The 20,948-nt window shown below is 49.4% G+C and overlaps 2 protein-coding genes across 5 annotated transcripts in view; both read left to right on the top strand.

The window, feature by feature from the left end:
• The first annotated feature begins 14,013 nt into the window (after nucleotides 1-14,013).
• Nucleotides 14,014-18,135, top strand: LOC118078626 (uncharacterized). The gene is made up of 2 exons (XM_060268678.2): nucleotides 14,014-14,152; nucleotides 14,661-18,135. The coding sequence occupies exons 1-2, from the start codon at nucleotides 14,127-14,129 to the stop codon at nucleotides 15,766-15,768; spliced, it is 1,134 nt and encodes a 377-aa protein (XP_060124661.2). The 5' UTR covers nucleotides 14,014-14,126; the 3' UTR covers nucleotides 15,769-18,135.
• The window catches only part of LOC132591128 (uncharacterized), a 47,981-nt gene continuing 41,048 nt past the window's right edge, over nucleotides 14,016-20,948 (top strand). For 3 of the 4 annotated variants that reach the window (XM_088664017.1, XM_088664009.1, XM_088664010.1), the window contains exon 1: nucleotides 14,016-14,152. The gene's annotated coding sequence lies outside the window, so the exon portion shown is untranslated. Of the gene's footprint in view, nucleotides 14,153-19,805; nucleotides 20,418-20,948 lie in introns of those variants that run through there. The other variant, XM_088664019.1, reaches the window with a different exon arrangement.

The raw sequence follows: 20,948 nt of genomic DNA, 5'->3' as shown, positions 1-20,948 counted from the left end.
TCGAGAACATCATCCTCACCCTCAGGCACACACCCCAAACCACCAACAGCCAGGGTTGCAACAAAGACGGACAGTTCACCCCCCGCCCCATAAGAAGAATCCATCTCCCATTTTTGCAGAGTGTGTTGCTCAGTTACTGTATTTGCATTGCACTGGAGTGATAAAGCTCTTGGGTATTTGATACGTCACTGTCTATGTTTCTTTGATGTTGTTGTTTAGTCGTCTTAGTCATGTTCGACTCTCATGACCCCATGAACCAGAGCATGCCTTGGAAACTCTCACTTTCTTCTCAATGCTTCTCCTTTTTTATGTCCATGGAGTTTTCTTGGCAAAATACTTGAGTGGATTGCCAGTTCCTTCTCCAGGTGGATCACATTTAGTCTAAACTCTCAGCTATGACCCGTCCGTCTTGGGTGGCCCTGCATGGCATAGCTCATAGCTTCCTGGAGTTATTCAAGCCCCTTCGCCACAACAAGGCAGTGATCCATGAAGGGGGTCTATGTTTCTTAATTTCCTATTATTCCATGTATAGTCCCCGCCTCACCCCATCATTCCTGTCTGAAAGGGAGAGTCTCCTTTTTTCTGCATAATGTCGCAAGGAGCACCTGTACAACAGTCATCAACAGGTTTACCACTCCTATCAGCCCATCACCCATTCCCACCACCCTTCTGAGTAATACCCCTCCCCACCCTCTGACTATACATAAGGGTCTGGTGACTTCTGTTTCAGTGTATCTGAAGAAGTGTGCATGCACACGAAAGCTCATACCTATGACAAACTTAGTTGGTCTCTAAGGTGCTACTGGAAGGATTTTTTAATTTTGTTTTGAATCCAAATTTTGCTTTTCACTTACATGCTTCCCTGTTTCCAAAAAGAATGAATACAATTCAAATTTTGGATATGTGTTTCCTGTGCTTTTCATTTCCCTTTCAGCTCTGAACAGGTTATATAATTCCACAGCATCAAGGCAAACAGGTCAGGAAAGGCACAGCTTTGCCAGCCAGGAAAGGTCCTGAACGAAGCAGATATTTCTAGGCTAGACCTATATAAATACACAACAAAGCAGTGAGTTTTGGGCCACTTTGAATGGCAGGAGGGGTAGAAACAGGTGCCAGAAAGCAAAGTAGACTTCACTGGTGTCAAATGACTTACGTGTCATGAGGGTCATTCTTCATTCCGGATCATGTGGCCAGCAGGACTAAACCGCTTCTAGTGCAATGGGACACCGTGACGGAAACCAGAGCACACAGAAATGCCGTTTACCTTCCCGCCGCAGAGGAACCTATTTATCTACTTGCACTGGTGTGCTTTTGAACTGCTAGGTTGGCAGGAGCTGGGACAGAGCAACGGGAGCTCACTCCATCATGGGGATTTGAACTGCCAACCTTCTGATTGGCAAGCCCAAGAGGTTCAGTGGTTTAGACCACAGCACCACCCATGTCCTAAGGTGGTATAATGGTATAAAGTGGCGCAATTAGGCCCATAATGGGCATTAAGGGAGGGGGAGAGAAAAGCAGCCCAAATCTCTGAGTTTGGTGCGGGGGAGCAGAAAATGTGAAATGTCAGGAGGTGAATCCAGAGAGCTTCTGGTGCGAAGACAGAATCTATTGCACATCTCAAATGGGTGGGATCTAAATGGGCAGGAGTAAATTAATACAGCAAGGCAGGATAACCAAGGGGTGCCTTCAGCAAAGTATAATGGGGGTGAGGGAAGGAGGGTTATTAGGGCAGGACCTTGGGGCAGGATGAGCAGGGGAGCTCCTCTGAAGGCTGCAGGGCTGGCTTGTCACATTTGGAAGTACAGTAAGCGAAATGACACCACATTTCCATTTGAACGAGCAGGGATCGATAGCGGGCTTCAGTCCCAAGTGTCTAGCATTGCAAATAATAATAATAATAATAATAATAATAATAATAATAATAATAATAATAATTTATTATTTATACCCCGCCCATTTGGCCGGGTTCCCCCAGCCACTCTGGGCGGCTTCCAACAAAATATTAAAATACAGAAATCCATCAAACATTAAAAGCTTCCCTAAACAGGGCTGCCTTGAGATGCCTTCTGAAGGTCTGGTAATTATTTTCCTTTTTGACATCTGGTGGGAGGGCATTCCACAAGGCGGGTGCCACTACCAAGAAGGCCCTCTGCCTGGTTCCCTGTAACTTGGCTTCTCGTAGCGAGGGAACCGCCAGAAGGCCCTCGGCGCTGGACCTCAGTGTCCGGGCAGAACGATGGGGGACGAGACGCTCCTTCAGGTATACTGGACCGAGGCTGTTGAGTGAGAAGGGGTCCTTGCACCGTGATCCTTGGGATGAGCATGGCAAAATCTCCCTGTTCCCATCAGTGGAAAGGCTGGAGCACACCTGTGCGCTCTCTCTCTCTCTCTCTCTCTCTCTCTCTCTCTCTCTCTCTCTCTCTGTGCGAGAGAGAGAGAGAGAGAGAGAGAGAGAGAGAGAGAGAGAGAGAGAGAGAGAGAGAGACAGAGAGACCTAATCTTTCCAAGCCTGCTTTGCACCCGCTGCCGGTGCCGCCATTTGCCCAGGGAAAGGCTTTCCCTCTCTTGCAGCAGCAGCCTGGGCTGTTCAGTGAGGATAAGTGACACCTTCCCTACCTAACAACCGATGACCAGGCAGCCTCGGAGCCTGTGATTGGCAGGATCAAAGCTCAGCTGCAGGGAAAGTCCCCAGCCAGACAACTCAAGGCTCACCAAAGGCAGGTCTGGAAATCCCCAGCACCGGGTTCAGCATGAGCAGGGAGGGCTGGGAGGTAGAGAGCGGGGGTGGGGTGGGGGCAGAAAGCAAGCAAGGCATAGCGAGCAGCAGCAACAACAACAGACTTCCTTCGCCCAAACGAGAGTTTTGGCTTTGGCATGTGCTGGACACCATTATCCTCATTCTCCCTTCTTATTTCAGTAATTGAATCAGGTCCACCTGCAAGCATGGGCGCCATTTCCAGGGGGTCCTGGGGGCCTGGGCACCCACAAAATTCTTGCTGTGGGCGTCCCACCCACCTCTACCACCCACTGCAGCTGCTGGCTGAGAGCTCTAAGAACCACAGCAACTGCGTAAATCAAATTAGGCCTTCTGTTGCTTTCATATAATTAACTATAGGTTCACACAGTTTTGCAGTTGGGTCAACTGCCTTGTTATTTCTGTGATACATTAAAAACAAAAAACAAATCTGCAGTTTAGCTTATTGAATCCTAGGCTGGTTGGTCCAATCACAGAGGTGAAAAAAGCCAAACAACTAATTGTGGAGCCCAATGCCTTAGTGTGCCTGCTCAACCTATGTACGTAGTGAGGTTTAATGGCAGCACTAGGCAACCTTTGTTGGCGCATGTTTTCGTGTATTTACTCCTTTCCACAAACATTCCTACGGTATTTCACTGTCTATCTCATGACTCATTTCAAAACGCCGCTGAAGAATACCAGTTCCTGCGAGTTTCAGGAGGGGAGAGATGATGCAGCTGTTCTGCTCAGCTCCTGCTAACGGGGGTCTTCCAATTTGGGGCACCTGAACAGCCATTCTGAAAATAGACTCTGCTGGACTTGCGGATGTCCCTTTCGGCCTGATCCAGCTTTAGGGCTCTCTGTATGTGTTCATGGGCCTCCTTCAGACCACATCCAGGGACCTCCAAGGGAAACAGGGATTCAGCATGTGTTTGTTAGCAACAGGGCACCAGGAGGAGGTGGCAATGCCAGATTATGGCACTGGAAATAATTAAACACAAAACGGCAATGTCTTGTTCAACTTTTGATCATGTGGATCAAAGTATATATATTACAGTACCTATCCTTACACTGCTGAGCAGCAGACGTCATGCACAAGGTGGGTGTGGGGAGGGGAAGGCGGAGGAGTTTTTGTTTTTTGTTTTAATCCCCGTCCACCCCCATCATTCAGCCCGGACACTGAGATCCAGCACCGAGGGCCTTCTGGCGGTTCCCTCCTTGCAAGAAGTGAGGTTGCAGGGAACCAGGCAGAGGGCCCTCCCAGCAGATGTCAAGGCGATAAGCAATTATTTTACTTTTAGAAGACAACTGAAGGCGGCCCTGTTTAGGGAAGTTTTTAATGTTTGATGCTGTACTGTTTTTAATATTCATTTGGAAGCCGCCCAGAGTGGCTGGGGAAACCCAGCCAGATGGACGGGGTATAAATAATAAATTATTATTATTATTATTATTATTATTATTATTATTATTATTATATTCCCTCCGAACCTTTGGGTGGAAGTGAAAGTTCCCTAAACAAACAACCTCCATTTTATCTCTTTGCATAATTTCTTTTGCTTTCCCTCTTAGTCACCAGCAAGAGCCCTGCTTTCCCCCCCTTTGCTACAGAACAACAGCAAAACTTCGGTACAGGTTTGGAGGGGAACCCATATTTTGGGGCTCGTAGTCAGTAATTCCCCCCCCCCCGAAGCATTATTGCCAAATCCACTCTCAGTGACCAGCAGGCTCTGCCTGAGCACGGCAAGATCTGAGGACTCAGGCGAAGCTTGATGTTCATCATTTCTAAAAGGGAAGGGAAACCTGACGTCTGGGCTGTATATTGATTTCTGTCCTTAAGTCCAAAGGCGTAAGCATACTAGGGTTGCCAGACTCAATAGAGGACAGGACTTCTGGGCCTTGAATTGCCCTGCTCTCTTTTGAGTCTGGAAACCTTAAAGAGAAACCAGCAGAGCCTTTGCTTGGAAATTAAACAAAGGGTCTGCTGGTTTCTCTTTAAGGTTTCCAGACTCAAAAGAGAGCAGGGCAATTAAAGGCACAGGAGTCCTGTCCACTATTGAGTAGTCTGGCAACCCTACAGCATACTCTGCATGTGCTCAGAGGCACTGTCCTGTCCAGCCAGCCCAAAGGTAGGAAAGCTGGCGCTGTAACTCCCCAAGGGTTTGACTTCACCTGCGAAGGTGCCCTCCCTCGAGGTGCCAGGAGAGACTGGGAGGGAGGCGACGGTTCCCGTTTAGCAGGAGAGAACAACTCCCTCTCTCTTCTCACACACATCCCGGGGGCTGAGACCCATCTCAATCCTGTCCTTTGGACCTTTTGTCACATACCCCAGTAAGTTCCCCACTGAGTCCGCTTGAGTTTCCAAACTGAATTCCCACTCAACTCCACTGGCTTCCACAGGGATGGGCGAGGGTGATGAGGGGGAAGGTGTGGAGGCAGAGACCTGAAATGGGAGAACAGATTGTACCAGTGCAGCTGCTGCTGCTGCGTCACATTTTTAATGTTCTCTTCCCCCCCCCCCGCCGCCCCCAATGCGAAGGAGAAGGGGGGAAAATGTCCTGGTAACAGATTGGCGTGCAACGTTTATCACTGCTGTGCTAGATTTCTCATTGCAGGGAGTGCCAATGTAATTTTGGTGTACGTGCAGATCCTGCCTGGGGGTGGGAAGGAGGACGGAGGGGTGTACGGGTGCAAAGGGGGGCTCTGGACAGGAGACTCTCTTCAGCTACTATCTTGGCAAGAGCGGGGGATAAACTTCTCTTCCTCCCCCCCTCCCCCCTCCCCGCCACTGGTCACAGTCCCTGACAACAGAAGCAGGACCTCTAGGTACAGAGTGTATGTGTCCCCCCCACTCCCTCCTTACTTCAGCCCCCCCCCCCGGGAGCCGAGGGGATGCTTCCCCATGCATCAAGCACAGCTCAGCATTCAGGGAAATGAAAGAGGGAAGCTGGCCACAATCCAGGAGACTGAGGTCAACAGTGAGCGCAGCAAAACCTCCTCACAGAGGAGACATTTCTGCTTCCCAAGGGAAGGACCCCCACCCCACGCCACCCCATGCCAAGCACAAAGGATTAGCACAAAGGATTAGCAGGTGCAGAGCATCTGATTGGCATTCAGAAAGTCCCAGGTTTATTCCCTGATGGCAATTCCAGGTGGAGGAACCCCTGGGTTTGAGAGACCTACATTGGCTCCCAGTACGTTTCTGAGCACAATTCAAAATTGCTGCTGACCTTTAAAGCCCTCAAAGGCCAGTATACCTGAAGGAGTGTCTCACAGAATCATAGAGTTGGAAGAGACCACAAGGGCCATCCAGTCCAACCCCCTGCCAAGCAGGAAACATCATCAAAGCATTCCTGACAGATGGCTGTCAAGCCTCTGCTTAAAGACCTTCACCCCCACCGTTCACCCCCACCTGGACACTGAGGTCCAGCTCTGCGGGCCTTCTGGCGGTTCCCTCCCTGTGAGAAGTGAGGTTATAGGGAACCAGGCAGAGGGTCTACTTGGTAGTGGCACCCGTCCTCTGGAATGCCCTCCCCTCAGATGTCAAGGAAATAAATAACTATCTGACTTTTAGAAGACATCTGTAGGCAGCCCTGTTTAGGGAAGTTTTTCATAGAATCATAGAGTTGGAAGAGACCACAAGGGCCATCCAGTACAACCCCCTGCCAAGCAGGAAACAAACACCATCAAAGCATTCTTGACATATGCCTGTCAAGCCTCTGCTTAAAGACCTCCAAAGGAGGAGACTCCACCACACTTCTTGGCAGCAAATTCCACTGTCGAACAGCTCTTACTGTCAGGAAGTTAAATAAAAAAATTCCTTCAGTAGCACCTTAAAGACCAACTAAGTTTATATTTTGGTATGAGCTTTCGTGTGCTCGTTCCCCTTTGCTAGACAAATGCCCCTTTCGCTAGGTTTTGCAATCGGAGGTTTTTATGGCCACACTTCGCAAGACGAAGCGGTGGTCATAAAAAAAACTCATCGTCTTGCGAGGCAACCTCCGATCGCAAAACCTATTCGTATAGCGGAAAATTCGTCTTCCAGGGCATTCGTCTAGCGAGGCACCACTGTATTAAACTGTAAGCCAGGCTTGCTTCCTGATGAGATGATCTCATGGGTGATGGGCCATTAAGGGAACAAAGGAAAGGGGCTCTCTGTGAGATGGCAAGTGGGTGGTACCCTCCCCGCTCCCTCAACTTGCAGATAGTGAGAAGGACAAAAGCCAGAGTTTAGAGTTGAGTTGCAGTGATGTGAGCCAGAAGGGAAAGCAGCAAGCTTGAGAGAAAGACCAAGGTTTGATTTCTGTTTGAATCCAAGGCTGCAGCTACAGGAGAAACAATTAATGCTATGAACTCCTGCATCGCAGGCTCAGGTTGTATATATTGTCGGCAGGCGCTCCTGAGGGGGAACGGCAGACCCCCAGTACCTCCGAGCGTCTCCCGGTAGGCAAGTCTCTGGAATGGCGTGTCCCTTCACTCCAGAGTGCCTCTCTGCGACACTTCTCATATGAAAAGTGCACACATGCCTTCTGGCATCACACAGCAAGAATAAAGAAACATCCGTAGATCTAAACAACGTTTTATTCACACTATATACAGAGATCCATAATCAGGTCTGTGTTCTCCAAACTCGGACAGAAACAGAAAGCATACAGCTAAAACGAAAGTACAGTCCAATAGCACTCACAGATGGAAGAGATAAGACCAGGCACCCCAAACTGTGGCCCTCCAGATGTTTTGGCCTACTACTCCCATGATCCCTAGCTAACAGGACCAGTGGTCAGGTAAGATGGGAATTATAGTCCAAAACATCTGGAGGGCCAAAGTTTTGGGGGTGCCTGGATAAGACAGTCTTCCGTTCCCACACTCTTCTCAGACATCTCATGTGATTTATACCAATCACACTAGCCAGCATTGGCTACTTAAAATCCTAACGTGTGTGTGTGTGAATAAACCATATATCATAAAGACAGTACAGTCTCCCCTGTGCCTCATTCCCAAAAGGAAAGTGAACTCTGGGTAAGTGCATGGAACCCCGGGAATCTTGCATCACTCAGAGATTGAGGGTTGGGGTGTAAAACATGGGGAATGCTTCATTAAAATATATATATATATATATATATATATATATATATATATACTGCAAGTTGAAAGAGTTGTCTGTCCTCCTTCAGGATTCAGAACCCCCCCCTCCCCCTGCCAAATCTTGGCCTTTCCCCCAAAATCAAATATGGGGTTTTGGTTAAGATCTCCCAGCGGCATATGTGAGAGGCATCCTTTCTGGTGCCAAGGCTTGAGCACAAACATTCAAGCAGCAAAGATGCAAAGTAAGCAGAGCACAGGGGAATTGGCATCTTCAGCAGAAAGATTGGGGCGGTGGGCTGGTTGGCCTACCCATGCAATAATAATTGAAACAATAATTTTATTATTCACATGCTGCCCATCTAGCCTGGTTGCCCTAGCAAGGCTGTCTTGAAGCCTTTTCTTCCCCCACTCCTGCCCCACCCCATCCGTTGCCCAGAGAAAGGCTCTACAAGTGTTGGTTTTTGCAAAAGCTAAACTTCCCCTGCGTAGCAACTGATGACCAGGGGGGAGAGGGGAGGGGGGCCAGGCCACCAGCAGCAATAGAACTGTTTTGCCGCCAGCCCAAGAACCACTACGCCCTGCACATTTAACAAGAGCAGATTAATTTGCCATGTTGCTATTTTCCTTATTCTCATGTCATATTTTAATTTTTAAAATTTCATTTGTGCATTTTCTATTTTGCATAAACAGTACAAGCAAAATAAAAACATAAACATTCTTTATTACAGACCGCCTTTTCCTGGTTTCTAATTCTTCCTGTAAGTTTTGCCATTTTGCGTCTGGTTTCTTAGGAAGTTATTTTCAACATTATTTTCAATTTATTATCTGTCATTTCCCAGAAGTCTTTTATCACCTTTTCCTCTTTACATTTCCAGTTTTAGACTTTGATGTATACTTTTTAGCTAATTTACTAGGAGTGAAAAGCACTGATACATCATTTTCATATAGTTCTCTTCAAAGTGTAACAAGCTGTATATTTTAATCCTGTTGTCCATAGTCTCTCCCACATTGCCAATTCAGTATCATAACCAAAATCCTTCACCCATAACCAATTTCACCTGTTCATCTTTCGTTTGCCAATCTAATTAAAGTTTATACATTTTAGAAATTAACTTATGTCACATTTTTGTAAATGAATCGGGTTCAATCAGCCTGCCCCTGCTACCTTTCAAAGAAAGAAAGAAAGAAAGAAAGAAAGAAAGAAAGAAAGAAAGAAAGAAAGAAAAGTCTCTGCAGCCTGAAAGCCTTGTGTGACTCTATTTACAGTGAAGTAAATGCACTTTGTGCATGCTCAGGGACACTACTCAGTTGCAGGCAATGAGGACAGGGAGACCAGGTTAAGGTACTGGAATTAAAAACAAATCAACAAAAATGGGATTGTTTTTATTGTGCTATATCTATCATTAGGTTGTTCAGCAACAGATAATGCACAAATCTAGCAGGGGGGCGGCTGGGGGGGGGAGGAAAACAGCAGAGTTGTGTGTGTGTGTGTTTTATTTGATGTCAGCTAGACCTCCTTTGGGTGAAAGTGGAAGTTTTCTGAGCAAACAAACAAGCTCCTTTTCCCTCTTCACAGAATTAGTGGCTAGGCTCCGCTCCGTCCCAGCCACCACTGCTTTTCTCAGAACAGCAACCTTCCCCACTTCCAAATCAATTCCTGCCCAGTCCACTAACGGAGCAAGGCCAGCAACACCAGTTGCCAGCAGACTCTGCCTGAGCGCAGCAAGGCAAAAGGACTCAGGCTCAGGAATCATAGAAGCGTAGAGTTGGAAGGGACCCAAGGGTCATCTAGTCCAACCCCCTGCAATGCTGTTTGCAATTCATAAAGGCGAAGGCATTGGGACAGACGAAATCAGGGGGCCTGAGCTGGTCTCTGCCCCTAACCCCAAAGGGCTGAGCATATTCTGAATGTGCCCACAGGCACTCTCTCCCATCCAGCCGGAAGCACGAATCGGACTCCAAAGCTGGCATTTGATAATAGCAAGTTGGGCCTGGGAAATAAGTTCTTCTGTTCCCAGGCTGAAATCCAGGGCTGATGCAGCTCTTGGCTCTGATTCCACCTTGGTCATGCCAAGCCAAACTCAGCAGAGCACAGCAGCATTTTTCCCAAGGTGTCAGGAGGGGGTGGGATTGGGGAGATGATTCCCCTTGAGCAGGAGAGAGCAACTCCCTCTCTAGTTCTGTATATTCAATATGCTCAAACTCTGTATCTTCAACTACCATCCTGGCAAGGGGAGAAACTCCTCTCCTCTGGTCCCTCTGAGCCCAGAGCTTGTCTTCCCCCCATCACCCCGCTTCACTCTGCCCCCATAGGCAGGGGGGGGGAGAGACACTGCAGAGAGGCGCTGGGGGGAGTTTCGCTTCCCCATGCCTGAGCACCTCTCAGCATTCAGGGAAATGGAAGAGGGAAGCTGGCCACAATCCAGGAGACTGAGGTCAGTAGAGAGCAAAGCAAAACCTACTCAAAGAGAAGCTGCTTCAGCTCCCCCTCCCCAGTCGCTCCCTGCTTGTGGCTCAGGATGCCCTGCACTGCAGAGGGGGGGGGGTTCGTCTCTCAAGGGGGGGGTATTTCTGCAGAGCGAGGGGTGTGTGACGTGGTGGCCTGTTGCTCCCTGAGCAGGAGGCTACAGAAGACTGCCAGCCACCCAGTCCCAGGAGGTACAGTACCTTGTGACTCTGACATCCACCAGCACCAAGGAAGATGAGTGCCCTTTATGGGTCCCTTCCAGATCTCGTTGATCAGTCTGGTGTGGCCACTTTTCAGGGCTCTTTAAAGCAATAGCTGAACCCGCCATTCACAAGCACTGCCTGGTTTGGTGGGCAGTGTCCCAAAGTCTCTGACTCTGCCACCTCCTCACCCCCAGGGGTGTTTGGACTGTGCACCACTTCAGCTTGCAAGGAAGGGCTCCTATTTTGGGACGCATTGATCCCACCACATTGGGACACACTGATTCCAGTCCATCCTCTGAGTTGCCTCCTCTGCGGTCTGAGGCGGGACAGATCCAGCCCAGCCATAGATCCACCACTCAGGGGAGGATGAGGACAGAGACCTCGGGTGAAACTTGCACTATTAATAATAATAATAATAATAATTCATCTCCCTGGCTTTAAAGGGACAGGGGGGATAAGCAGTGGGGGGGGGGCAGTGAGAGAGGAAGGGGGAGGGCCCTGGGTTTGGAGATTCCAAGTCTCTGGAGAGGATGAGGCCCTGAAAAGAGGGGGGGAAACCCACCCCATTATTACGAAGGAATCTACCAAATCACAGAGTTAAAGCTTTCACCCATCTAGGCCCAGACTAGGAAATGAGAAATGCCTAGGGTTGCCAGACTCAATAGAGGACAAGACTTCCGTGCCTTGAATTGCTCTGCTCTCTTTTGAGTCTGGAAACCTTAAAGAGAGAAACCAGCAGACCCTTTGTCTAATTTCTTGTTTTAAGGTTTCCAGACTCAAAAGAGAGCAGGGCAATTCAAGGCACGGAAGTCCTGTTGTCTACTGAGTCCGGCAACCCTAGAAAATGCCCTGTGTGGGCAGCTAGATGGGCACCATCCTGCAGAAATGCTCACACAAACACACCTTCCTTCCGCAGACCTGTAGGCGACAAGGCAACACTCGAAGGACGGGCAGCTCCTGACAATTACCGCCCCTCCCCTTTCCACACAGGTGGGCGGGGTTTGCGGCACCTGGGCGGGACTTACCTGGGCGTGTGCCACCCACTGGCTTCGGTTGGGCTTTGCCCCGCCCCCGGCCAGGTAGGTCAATGGATGGCCGGCCGGGGGTGGAGTCAAGGCCGGGGGTGGAGTCAAGGCCGGGGGTGGAGTCAGCCAGGCCTCACTTGGTCTTCCTTCCTTCCAGGATCAGGAACGTCCAGGAGCGTATTCAGGAGGCCGGATTCAGGTAAGTAACGGCCTTTATGTAATTTTCTAGAGGGACCGGGGCGGGGGGAATGGCTTGCTTTTCATGGCGGCGGCCGTTGTTTCTTTCAGTGGCGGTTGCGGGGGCATGAGAGGGCGGTGGGCGCTCTTGCACCGTAGGCCTTGTTATTGGCAGCGGCTTGGGGAGGGGGCGCAAGGCCCCTCCACAGCCGCTGCTCGCCGTGGGCGCCCCGCCAGGCCCGAGAGGGCTGCGGGCGCCCCGGGAATAGGCCGCGCTGCGGCCTTGTAGTTAGGCGGGGCGGGGGGGCGCGCTCCCGACAACCAACCTCGCGTCATTCCTCCGCCGGCCACGAGAGGGCGAGCTTTCTCTCAAACGCGGTGGAATCGTAGAGTCGGAAGGGACCACGAGGTGTGACGACAAGGGGCAGGGGGGGGAGGGGGCCTCGCTGTAAAAAGTTTGCAAAACTCCGGTATTACCTTGGAACCCCTGACTCTCGAGGTATTTCTTGATGTGCTTCCTGCAACTGGGTTTTGGGATGATAGCTGCGACCCTAGCTCTGAGTAGCAAAACAACTGCAAAGGTTTGGCATTGGTTTGGGGGGAATCCCAAATTTTGGGGTTCGTGGTTAATTTTCCTCCCGGGGGATTCCTCTCCACTCCCAGAAAGCAAAGATCTTCCTTCCAAACAAGCTCTATAATCCAATTTCTTTCGTGAAAAGGTCCCGGCAGCAGCAAGGAATGAAGCCCCCCCCCCAAAGTCCTTCAGAGAACGAAGGTGGCAGATTTAATTTCCTCGCTTCATTTTTGTTGTTCCTACTGGTTTGGAAGGTCCATTTTTATAACACTCCTTTTACCATGGCGGGGGAATCTACTGGGTAGTTTTTTAAGGGGGGCTGGTGTTTGAAACTGGGCTTTGCTGTTGGGGGGCATAGCTTTGTGGTGGAGCAGTTGTTTTGCATGCAGAAGGAGGTCCTCGATTCAGTCCCCAGCACGGAAGGAGATGGCCCCCCCCCAACCCAGGTGGATGAAGCTTGCACAACTTTGCAGACCTCCCCTCTGCAGTCACCCGCTCCCATCCCCACCAACTTGGGGACGGGGGCAATTTCAGGCCGTAGCCCCCCCCCCCCAGGACACAAAAGGCTGTTCCTTCACGGCCGGTCCCCATCCTAACACACAGGGGGTGCTCTGTTAGCATAGCTCTATGGGCTCCTGCGTTCAAAAAGAACCGTGAAGTGTCAGAAAATTCCTGGTGGCCCTAAGGAAAGACCCCTGAGAAGTGGGAGGTTTTACAAAGGTGAGAAGGGGTGTCGGTGGAATAGCACGCCCCCCACAGTCTTATTTCTGGGAATAAAACCAGATTCGTGAGCAAAGGAGGCGGATCAGCAGAGAGGACAAAGAGGCGAAGATGCAGTGGGAAGAGGAAGATTAGAGAGGGTGGGAAGAAAAGGACAGAGAGACCCCCACCCGCAATACAAGATCCTTTCCTGGATCCCATCGGCAGGGGCTCCAACCCATGCAACCCAGCTGCAAAGTGAGGACCCAGCACCTACAGGGATTGCATTGCACGATCTCCTTTGCAGCTGTCCTACTGCTTGAGGGCAAGCGATGCTCAGCTGCCCTGCACCCCTGGGGCGCCTTTGCAGGAGGTCCCGACGAGGACCCTTATCCCCAAGCAGGGCTGAATTTGAACCTAGGACAGAAACATAATGCGCCCCGCTTTCTGGCGTCCCCCCCCCCACCGGAATCCCTCAAGGCGCTCCTGTGCCTTGATGGAGAGACAGAGTCCACGAAAGGGTTAAAGGAAGTGAAATACCGTAGGCCTGGATAGAGACCTCCATCCCACCTCCATGCTCATCTTGGGAGGCCCCTCCGGATGGAGAGGGTGGTGCGCCCGGGAGAGATTCAGCTCGGCGCAGAGGGCGAGGGGTGAACGGTGGCATGGGGGGTTTCTGGGCGCAGGGGAGACTGTGGGACAGAGGGAGGTGGGCAGAGGAAACTGGGGGCCTGAGGGAGGAATGCAAGCATCCCTGAGGGATAGAAGCCCAGCTGGGGAGAGAGGGAGGGGGAGAGAGAGAGACTCTTCCTTTTGGAGACATGTCTCCATCCTTGGGTGCTGGAGGAGGAATCGCCCTCCTGCCCAGGAATTCTTTGCCCCCCCTCCAAGATATCCCACAAGGCAGCAGAGGTTTAGGATCAGAGTTTTCATGATCCTTCTACTGGTTAGGCTCCCTTCCCAGGTTGATGAGCCCCTCACTTCCCTTTACAGCACTTGCAGAAACCACCTGCTTGACTGTTAGTCTCATCTGCTCAAGCTGCCAGAGCCTGTCATCGCATGCAGTGAAAGTTCCTGACTCACCAAGGGATTGAGACCCATCAACTATCCTCACCTGGCTTAGCTGGCCTGTCACAGCTGTTTCCTGGGTTGTGTCTCCTGTTGAATGCTTACGGCTTCCAGGACCCACAGGTGAGAGTTGAGTACAGGTTGGGGATTAATGGTGGACAAATTACCCCAGAAAGAGCCCTGTATGTCCCCGACGAGAGGTACTAACCCGGCCCCAACACCCCATGACATAATACTATTAATGTATTTGATAGATCAGGAATAAATTTGTGTCTCCAGCAATAAAACTAACAGCCTCATCCCATGAATGAATCAGTGCTACATATCCAAGGCTGAAGTTTCCATTAAGTACAGTTATATATTGATGTTTAATATTGAGTTTTTTCAGTGTGGCACATATTCCTCATTGAAATGGAGACGTACATCCAGGAGTCTCTGGCCAGCAAGGCAAATGGAGAAAGGACCGTAAGAGAGAGGCCTGGGCAGAGAATTTACACTAGGATAGTCGTGTGTCAGAAAACGGGCACGAGATCAGGTGGCACATAATAATGATAAATAGTAATTGGGAAGAGTACGAATTGAACTTGATGTGTGTCATATTCCTTTGTTCTCTCCCATGAAACACCAACAGGATATTCTTTCCCTGCACTCTGAAGCAGACGATGGAGAAGACAGGGAAGAATCCTGGGGGGCCACCTGTAATTTCAAAAGGAATAACGAAGAAACCATTTAAATGTATAGAGTGTGGAAAGAGCTTCAGTCAAAGTGGAGACCTTAGAAATCATCAGCGAACTCACACGGGGGAGAAACCCTTTAAATGTATGGAGTGTGGAAAAAGCTTCAGTGCCAGTGGGACACTTAGAATACATCAACGAACTCACACAGGGGAGAAACCCTTTAAATGTACAGAATGTGGAAAGAGCTTCATTCAAAGTGGAGACCTTAGAATACATCACCGAACTCACACAGGGGAGAAACCATTTAAATGTATGGAGTGTGGAAAAAGCTTCAGTGACAGTGGGACACTTAGAAAACATCAACGAACCCACACAGGGGAGAAACCATTTAAATGTATGGAGTGTGGAAAAAGCTTCATTGGCAGTTGGACACTTAGAAGACATCAACGAACCCACACAGGGGAGAAACCCTTTAAATGTAGGGAGTGTGGAAAAAGCTTCAGTGACAGTGGGACACTTAGAAAACATCAACGAACCCACACAGGGGAGAAACCATTTAAATGTATGGAGTGTGGAAAAAGCTTCAGTGCCAGTGGGAAACTTCGATTACACCACCGAAGTCACACAGGGGAGAAACCATTTAAATGTACGGAGTGTGGAAAAAGCTTCAGTGAAAGGGGGAAACTTAGAAAACATCAACGAACCCACACAGGGGAGAAACCCTTTAAATGTATGGAGTGTGGGAAAAGCTTCAGTGACAGTGGGACACTTAGAATACATCAACAAACTCACACAGGGGAGAAACCCTTTAAATGTACAGAATGTGGAAAGAGCTTCATTCAAAGTGGAGACCTTAGAATACATCACCGAACTCACACAGGGGAGAAACCATTTAAATGTATGGAGTGTGGAAAAAGCTTCAGTGCCAGTGGGCAACTTCGAATACACCACCGAACTCACACAGGGGAGAAACCATTTAAATGCTTGGAGTGTGGAAAAAGCTACACTGGAAGTAGGACACTTAGAAAACATCAACGAACTCACATGGGTGAAGCCATTTAAATATGGAGTGTCGAAGGAGCTTCAGTAAAATGGAAACCTTACAAACCATCAATGAACTTTCACAAGTCAGAAACCCTTTAAATGTAAGGTGTGCGGAAAGTAATGCAGGTAACGTCTTAAAATAGTAGAATGCAAGATGCAATGTTAGGGAGGGGTGTGTGCATCTGGAGAGCTGGTGCTGAATAATGATGGGCTGAGAGCTGATCTTCCTTTGCCAGGGGGGACGGAGCCGAAATGAGGCGGTGCAGTGGCTGCCCCTGCCTGTCTTCCCCTTGGCTTGGGGAAGACAGGCGGGGGCAAGCAGCGCCCACTGCGATTCGGCTCCGTCCCCCGGAGCCACCGCACAGCCGCGTACACCATGCCAGGAAAGACAGGCGGGAGGTGGCAGGGGGGAGAAGTGCTGCCTCGCCTCGACGCGCACCGCTGGCATGGGACGGGGCTTCGGAGAAGCTGGAGGTGCGCGGCAAGGCAGCGGGGGAGAGAAGCGCTCCTCCCCCCTCGCTGCACACTGCCGGCATAGAACGGTGCTTCCTCGGCGAAGGCAAGCAGGCAGACAGCCTGCTCGCTTGCCTTTGCCGAGGAAGCCGAAGCGCAGGCGGGGTGGGGGGAAAGCGCAGGATCTTTCCACCTGTCACATAGCGGGGAGAGGACCTCTACGTATCCGCAGCAGCAAGACTCCTAATTGGAAAACAGTGGAAAGGAGAGAGAATCCTGACTATTTTAGAATGGCAGGAGAAATTAGTAGAATTTATGAATCTCTCAAAAATGACAGCAGCAATTAGGAATACCCCCAGACAAATTTGTAAAAAAGAATGGAAGTATGTTGAGGACTTTTTGAAAAAAGAAGGAATGAATATAGATCTGGTGATTTGCTTAGACTGAAAGATATAAAGGGAAAATTAGAGAACATGTGTAAAAATTAACTGAGGTAAAGCAAGATAAAAGAAATTATGTAAAGAAAAACGGTATTCAAACAACAGGAAGTAATTTTTTTTCTTTTTTCTTTTTTCCCTTCCTCTTTTCTGCCTTATTATCCTTTTACTATGATATAGAATTGATATATTATTAATGTATATTTGATATAAAATTGATTATCGGGAATATTCGTTGCATAATATCCCATATGTAGTTTTTTCTTTTTCTTTTTTCTTTTCTCCCTTTCTTCTCCCTTCCTTTTAATTTCAACTATTTGATAAGTTTGATGTTTATTTTCTGACTATATTTCCATAGTCTGTCTATTTTTGTATCATTTTCATTTATCCGTTTATCTGTTTATGGTTTTATGTAATCTTTTTAAAGAATTTAAATAAAGCTCTTTTTATATATATTTATATATATATATATTTTAAAAAACATAGCGGGGAGAGGACGAGGCTTCTGAAGCCCCGTCCCATCCCCGTTGTGTTCCTCGCGTTTCGGCTTGGGGACTTGCAGTGGCAGCACTTGCTCTCTTGGCTCGGGAAAGGCAGGCAGGCAAGAGAGCAATTGCCTGCATGCCTTCCCCGAGCCAAGAGAGCAAGCTCCGCCGCCGCCGCCAGTCCCCCGGAGCCCATAGGAACGCATTGATTAATCCTAACAAGACAGATGATTAATCCTAACAAGACAGAGGGTGGGCAGGTTTGAAGGACTCCTGGTTCTGAATGGGGTAACTCTGCTCCTGAAGGACCAGGTGCACAGCCTGGGAGTCATTTTGGGCTCACAGCTGTCCATTAAGGCACAGGTCAATTCTGTGTCCAGGGCAATGTCTACCAGCTGCATCTGGTATGCAGGCTGAGACCCTACCTGCCTGCAGACTGTCTCGCCAGAGTGGTGCATGCTCTAGTTATCTCCCACTTGGACTACTGCAATGCACTCTACGTGGGTCTACTTTTGAAGGTGACCTGCAAACTACAACTAATCCAGAATGCGGCAGCTAGACAGGTGACTGGGAACGGCCGCCGAGACCACATAACACCGGTCTTGAAAGACCTACATTGGCTCCAAGTATTTTTTGAGCACAATTCAAAGTGTTGGTGCTGACCTTTAAAGCCCTAACGGCCTTGGTCCAGTATACCTGAAGGAGTGTCTCCACCCCCATTGTTCTGCCCGGACACTGATGTCCAGCACTGAGGGCCTTCTGGCAGTTCCCTCACTACGAGAAGCCAAGTTACAGGGAACCAGGAAGAGGACCTTCTTGGTAGTGGCGCCTGCTCTGTGGAATGCCCTCCCATCATATATCAAAGAAATAAACCACTATCTGACGTTTTGGGAAGTTTTTAATGATTGACGTTTTAATGTATTTTTTATATTCTGTTGGAAGCCACCCAGAATGGCTGAGGAAATCCAGCCAGATAGGTGGGAGTATAAATAAATTTATTATTATTATTATTATTATTATTATTATTTTATTATTATTATTTTGAACTAATTCTTCCGTCATTCTTCTGGGGAGTCTTCCTGCAAGCAAATCACTGTACATATCAGGGTTTCCCAAACCTGGGTTTCCAGATGTTTTTGGAAGGCAACTGCTAAAGACATAGGAAAAACAATAATTGGAAACCATATATTGATATATATTTATGAAGGCAACCCAGTTTAGGGAAGTTTTTAATGTTGATGTTTTACTGTGTTTTTAATATTCTGTTGGGAGCCACCCAAAGTGGCCGGGGAAACCCAGCCAGATGAGCAGGGTATAAATAATAAACAGATAAACAGATTAGACAACTGGGCCAAAGCAAACAAGATGAATTTTAACAGGGAGAAATGTAAAGTATTACACCTGGGCAGAAAGAAGAAGAAGAAGGGCACAAATACAGGATGGGAGACACCTGGCTTGAGAGCAGTACATGTGAAAAGGATCTAGGAGTCTTGGTAGACCACAAACTTGACATGAGTCAACAGTGTGATGCAGCAGCTAAAAAAGCCAATGCAATTCTGGGCTGCATCAATAGGAGTATAGCGTCTAGATCAAGGGAAGTAATAGTACCACTGTATTCTGCTCTGGTGAGACCTCACCTTGAGTACTGTGTCCAGTTCTGGGCACCTCAGTTCAAGAAGGATACTGATAAGCTGGAACGTGTCCAGAAGAGGGCAACCAAAATGGTCAACGGCCTGGAAACGATGCCTTAGGAGGAACTTCTTGACAGTAAGAGCTGTTTGACAGTGGAATTTGCTGCCAAGGAGTGTGGTGGAGTCTCCTGCTTTGGAGGTCTTTAAGCAGAGGCTTGAGAGCCATCTGTCAGAAATGCTTTGATGGTGTTTCCTGCTTGGCAGGGGGTTGGACTGGATGGCCCTTGTGGTCTCTTCCAACTCTATGATTCTATGAAATAAATAATAATAGTCACAGATAAATAAATGTGTGTATAATTTAAACTACTGTACACAAATAATTGCAATAAATCAGCATGGCCCCTGCGTCTTATCACTGCCTCCTTATTAGCTAGTCCTGTTTTAAGGAGCCATTGATTATGTCTTTCTTCATATTCTGGCCTTTTTGAGGAGCCAGGAAGAGGCTACATAAGACCCTCAACTCTATTTAAATGATACAATAAAAGAAAAATAAGGAAAAATAAGTGTGCAGTTGCCACCCTGCTGTGGATGGAAACATTAATCCATAAACTCATACAGAAATGGCAAGCCATCCGCTCCCGCCCCCATTTCGACTCTCCGCTGTGGGGAAGAGAGGCAACTTGGGGGGAGGAGGGGGCAATTTCCCGACGGAGCCCCAAGAGCAGGAGGCCAAAGGCAGCGCCATCACTTCCTGTTTCCATCCGCACACAGACAGGGGCTGCTCTGCGAACGTAGCTCTAGAGACGCGCGCGTTCGACAAGGAGCCCGAAGTGTCTATAGGTCGGAAGTTTCCAGACGGCCAAAAGGACCCTTTGAGAAGTGAGAGGTTTTCCGAAGCGGAGGAGGGGTGTTGGTTGACTACCCCCCTACTCCGCTTTATATTGGGGAAGAACAGCGAGCGAGGGAGGCGGGGGACCAGAGAGGACAAAGAGGCTGCGTGGGGAAAGTGGGCTATTGGGGGGGGGCGAGAGAAAAGGACAGAGACCACCCTGGAAACAGAGCCATATCTATGGGGGGGGGGGGCTAGCCGGGTGTTTTTGTTTTATGGACCAGGTGAGTCCTCCAGCAGGGCGCCATTGAGGATGTCTTTGTGTGGACGCAATGTCCCAAACTGGGTCTTTGACTCGGGTGAAATTAAGCCAAGTTTCTCCCCTGCCCGCAAAAAAGCCCCTCTCCTGGGCCTCCCAAGCAGGGGCTCCGATCCCCCGCAATCCAGCTGCGAAGTGGGGGCCCAACATCTGCAGGGTTTGCGTGACACAATCGAGGCCCCCCCATGTTTCTTTTTCCTGGGGGTCCAAGAGGTGCTTAAGGCCCCCGATCCACGCAATCCAGCTGCCATCTCCTTTGCAGCGCCCTCCCCTCCACACACGTCTCTCTTTCCGGGGGGCTCAACCGATGCTCAACTGCCCTGCACCCCCTGGGCGCTCTTGCCTTAACTTAAACTCCTTGATGGAGAGACGGAGTCCACGAAAGAGTTAAAGGAAGTGAAATAGGCCAGAATAGAGCCCCCCCTCTCCCCCTCCCTGCTCGTCATGGGAGGCCCCTCCGGATGTAGAGGTTGGTGCGCCCACTCGGGAGAGATTCGTCGCAGAGGGCGAGGGGTGAGCGGTGGCAAGGGGGGTTTCTGGGCGCAGGGGAGACTGTGGGGCGGAGGGAGGTGGGCAGAGGAAACTGGGGGCCTGAGGGAGGAATGGCGGCATCCCTGGGGGATAGAAGCCCAGCCGGGGAGGGAGGGAGGAGAGAGAGGGAGAGAGGCTCTTCCTTTTGGAGAGATGTCTCCAGCCTTGGACGCTGGAGGAGGAATCTCTGGTGGGTCTGCCTTGCCTTCTGCCTCTTGCCCAATAATCTGCCACTCTTTCAAGTTGACCAGAGAGAGCTGCCTGATAAAGGGGAGGGGGAATTTCCACACCCTTTCCTTCCTGGAAGCTCAATCTTCTCCCTGTTCATGCAAACTACTGCATTGCATGCTGTGGGCTGAATTATACCAGGTCAAACCATTGGTCCACCTTGGAGAGGAGAAGAGAGAAAAAGCTGGAAGGTCCTGAGAGGGAGGAGGGAGGAGGAGGCCTTCTCCAAAGCGGCTCTTTGCTTCTGGAATCCCCTCCCAGGAAGTAGCCAGAGACCTTTTCCTC

This window comes from Zootoca vivipara, chromosome 2 (genome assembly GCF_965207765.1).
Source record: "Zootoca vivipara chromosome 2, rZooViv2.hap1.1, whole genome shotgun sequence".
Classification (NCBI taxonomy): domain Eukaryota; kingdom Metazoa; phylum Chordata; class Lepidosauria; order Squamata; family Lacertidae; genus Zootoca; species Zootoca vivipara.
Note: the sequence above shows the minus strand (reverse complement) of the source record. Positions and strands in the feature narration are given on the sequence as shown.